The sequence below is a fragment of the Ammospiza nelsoni genome, chromosome 29, assembly GCF_027579445.1.
Source record: "Ammospiza nelsoni isolate bAmmNel1 chromosome 29, bAmmNel1.pri, whole genome shotgun sequence".
NCBI lineage: Eukaryota > Metazoa > Chordata > Aves > Passeriformes > Passerellidae > Ammospiza > Ammospiza nelsoni.
The window spans coordinates 1,787,078-1,789,542 of NC_080661.1; the positions used below are offsets into that span (position 1 = coordinate 1,787,078).

Here is a 2,465-nt window from a genome sequence, read left to right on the forward strand (position 1 = left end):
TTCAGGACTGCTCTTAGCATGGCATTTAACTGCAGCACATTTCCAAGTAGATTATACAGGGAGCACAGCAAGGCAAGGGCTGCATGAAAGGGGATATCCTGCTTTATTAATCCACTACTCTGGGTTGGAAATTGCACATAGATATTAATCTCTCAGTTCAGGTTGAGAAAAATTTAAAAAATTCTCTCAGATCTGAATAAAGCAGGCAGCAACAGCAATCACCACAGGACCCCTTAGAGGCTGCATCCGTGTCATTTTTCCAGTCTCCTTGGGGTTACTCTGATGTTGCCATCAGAGCCTGCAGAGCGAGAGCTGCCCCTGGGCAGTGCCTGAGCTGGGAGGGGTCTGCAGGGCAGAACTGAGCCCCCAGGGCTGGGCTGAGCTCTGGCAGCACCGGCAGGGCCCAGCCCTGGGCACAGGGAAGCAGCTGCTGGCAGGGAGAGCCCTTAGCAGGTAGTGGGGGGAAAGTGTCCCCAAGCTGTGCTGGGATATTTAAAGTCCTCTCCAAGCCCAGATATCCCATCATTTATTTTTTTACAGATCACCATGTAAAGACAGCACAAATGTCCAACAGCAGCTCCATCAGATGCTTCCTCCTGCTGGCACTGGCAGACACGCGGCAGCTGCAGCTCCTGCACTTCTGCCTTTTGCTGGGCATCTCCCTGGCTGCCCTCCTGGGCAACGGCCTCATCATCAGCGCCGTAGCCTGCGGCCACCACCTGAACACGCCCATGTTCTTCTTCCTGCTCAACCTGGCCCTCACTGACCTGGGCTCCATCTGCACCACTGTCCCCAAAGCCATGCACAATTCCCTCTGGGACACCAGGAACATCTCCTACACAGGATGTGCTGCACAGCTATTTTTATTAATCTTCTTTCTTGCAACAGAGTATTCCCTCCTGACCATCATGTGCTATGACCGCTACGTGTCCATCTGCAAACCCCTGCACTATGGGACCCTCCTGGGCAGCAGAGCTTGTGCCCGTATGGCAGCAGCTGCCTGGGCCAGTGGCTTTCTCAATGCTCTGGTGCACACAGCCAATACATTTTCCCTGCCCCTGTGCCAGGGAAATGCCCTGGGCCAGTTCTTCTGTGAAATCCCACAGATCCTGAAACTCTCCTGTTCCAAATCCTATCTCAGGGAACTTGGACTTCTTGTGGTTACTAGCAGTTTATCATTTGGTTGTTTTGTGTTCATTATTTTCTCCTATGTGCAGATCTTCAGGGCTGTGCTGAGGATCCCCTCTGAGCAGGGACGGCACAAAGCCTTTTCCACCTGCCTCCCTCACCTGGTTGTGGTCTCCCTGTTTCTCAGCACTGGCTTTTTTGCCTACCTGAAGCCCCCCTCCATCTCCTCCAGATCCCTGGATGTGGCCCTGTCAGTTCTGTACTCAGTGGTGCCTCCAGCCCTGAACCCCCTCATCTACAGCCTGAGGAACCAGGAGCTCAAGGCTGCAGTGTGGAGACTGATGACTGGATGATTTCAGAAACAATAAACTGCTTGCCAATTTCAGCAAATCACTTCTAACAAAGTCATATTTGATACTTTCTGTTGGTTTGCTTGTGGAGTATTTTTTTCCTTGCTTTAGTTTTTAATATTTTCCACAAATAAATGTCATTGTTTGTACCATTATTCATTGTGTTTCTCTCCACCTTCCCTGTGGCCACAGACTGTGTCAATGGGGGACTGCACTCTTGGTGTATTTAAAGGAAGTAAAGGACGTCCCAGCAAAGTTTTCTGCAGAGATGCCCTTTTGTTGCCTTCTCTACAACTGCAGCAGCAATGTCTGTGTGCAGAGCTGGGGGCAGATCAGTGCTGGCCCAGCAGCTGTGCCCAGCAGCAGCAGCAGCACTTGGTGTTGCCAGTGCTGCTGCCATGGCCCTGCCCCACTGCCCTGGTGGCCCTGGTGTTGCTGTAGGGCCTGAGTGCTCTCGGGGCCGGGCACAACCCTGGGGGTGGCAGTGCCGGGGCTGCAGCAGGGACAGGCCATGGGCACTGCTGTGGCAGTGCTGATGCCTCAGGCCAGGGCCTGGGGGCTGCAGGCTCCTTGCCCAGACTCTCTCAAGAACACGGCCAGGCCAATGCTCAGCACAGAAAAGCCCCGTGAGAAGCCCCAGGCTGGCTGTGGGCAGGCTGGGGAGAAACAACATGGCTGGGGCCTGGGGCAGATGGGAAGGAGCAGCAGAGCAGGGGCTGATCCATCCCCAGTGCGCTGGACAGCCCAGGGCAGCGTCCCAGAGTGTCCTCATGGAGCTGCCAACAACAGCCCCCCTCTGCAGCCCTGGCCTCTCCCCCAGCTCACACAGGGGCCCCATCCTTGCAGGCACAGACACAGCAGCACTGGCTCAGGAGCCCCTGTTTGCATTGCACAGAGCAGGGGGAGCACCCCCATGCTGTTGCTGTGGGGACATGAACCTGAGGGAGCACAAATGCCATCAGCCCTGGGGCCAGCAAGGGCTGGGGG

At 55.1% G+C, this 2,465-nt stretch overlaps 1 protein-coding gene across 1 annotated transcript; it reads left to right on the plus strand.

Moving 5' to 3' along the window:
* Positions 1-563: 563 nt before the first annotated feature.
* On the plus strand, positions 564-1,481 carry LOC132085156 (olfactory receptor 14A16-like). Its single transcript, XM_059490531.1, has one exon. It carries the CDS (start codon positions 564-566, stop codon positions 1,479-1,481), a length of 918 nt encoding a protein of 305 aa, XP_059346514.1.
* The last annotated feature ends 984 nt before the right edge of the window (positions 1,482-2,465 follow it).

Coding starts and splice junctions, on each gene's coding strand:
- LOC132085156 (XM_059490531.1), top strand. CDS start 564: ATGTCCAACAGCAGCTCCATCAGATGCTTCCTCCTGCTGGCACTGGCA.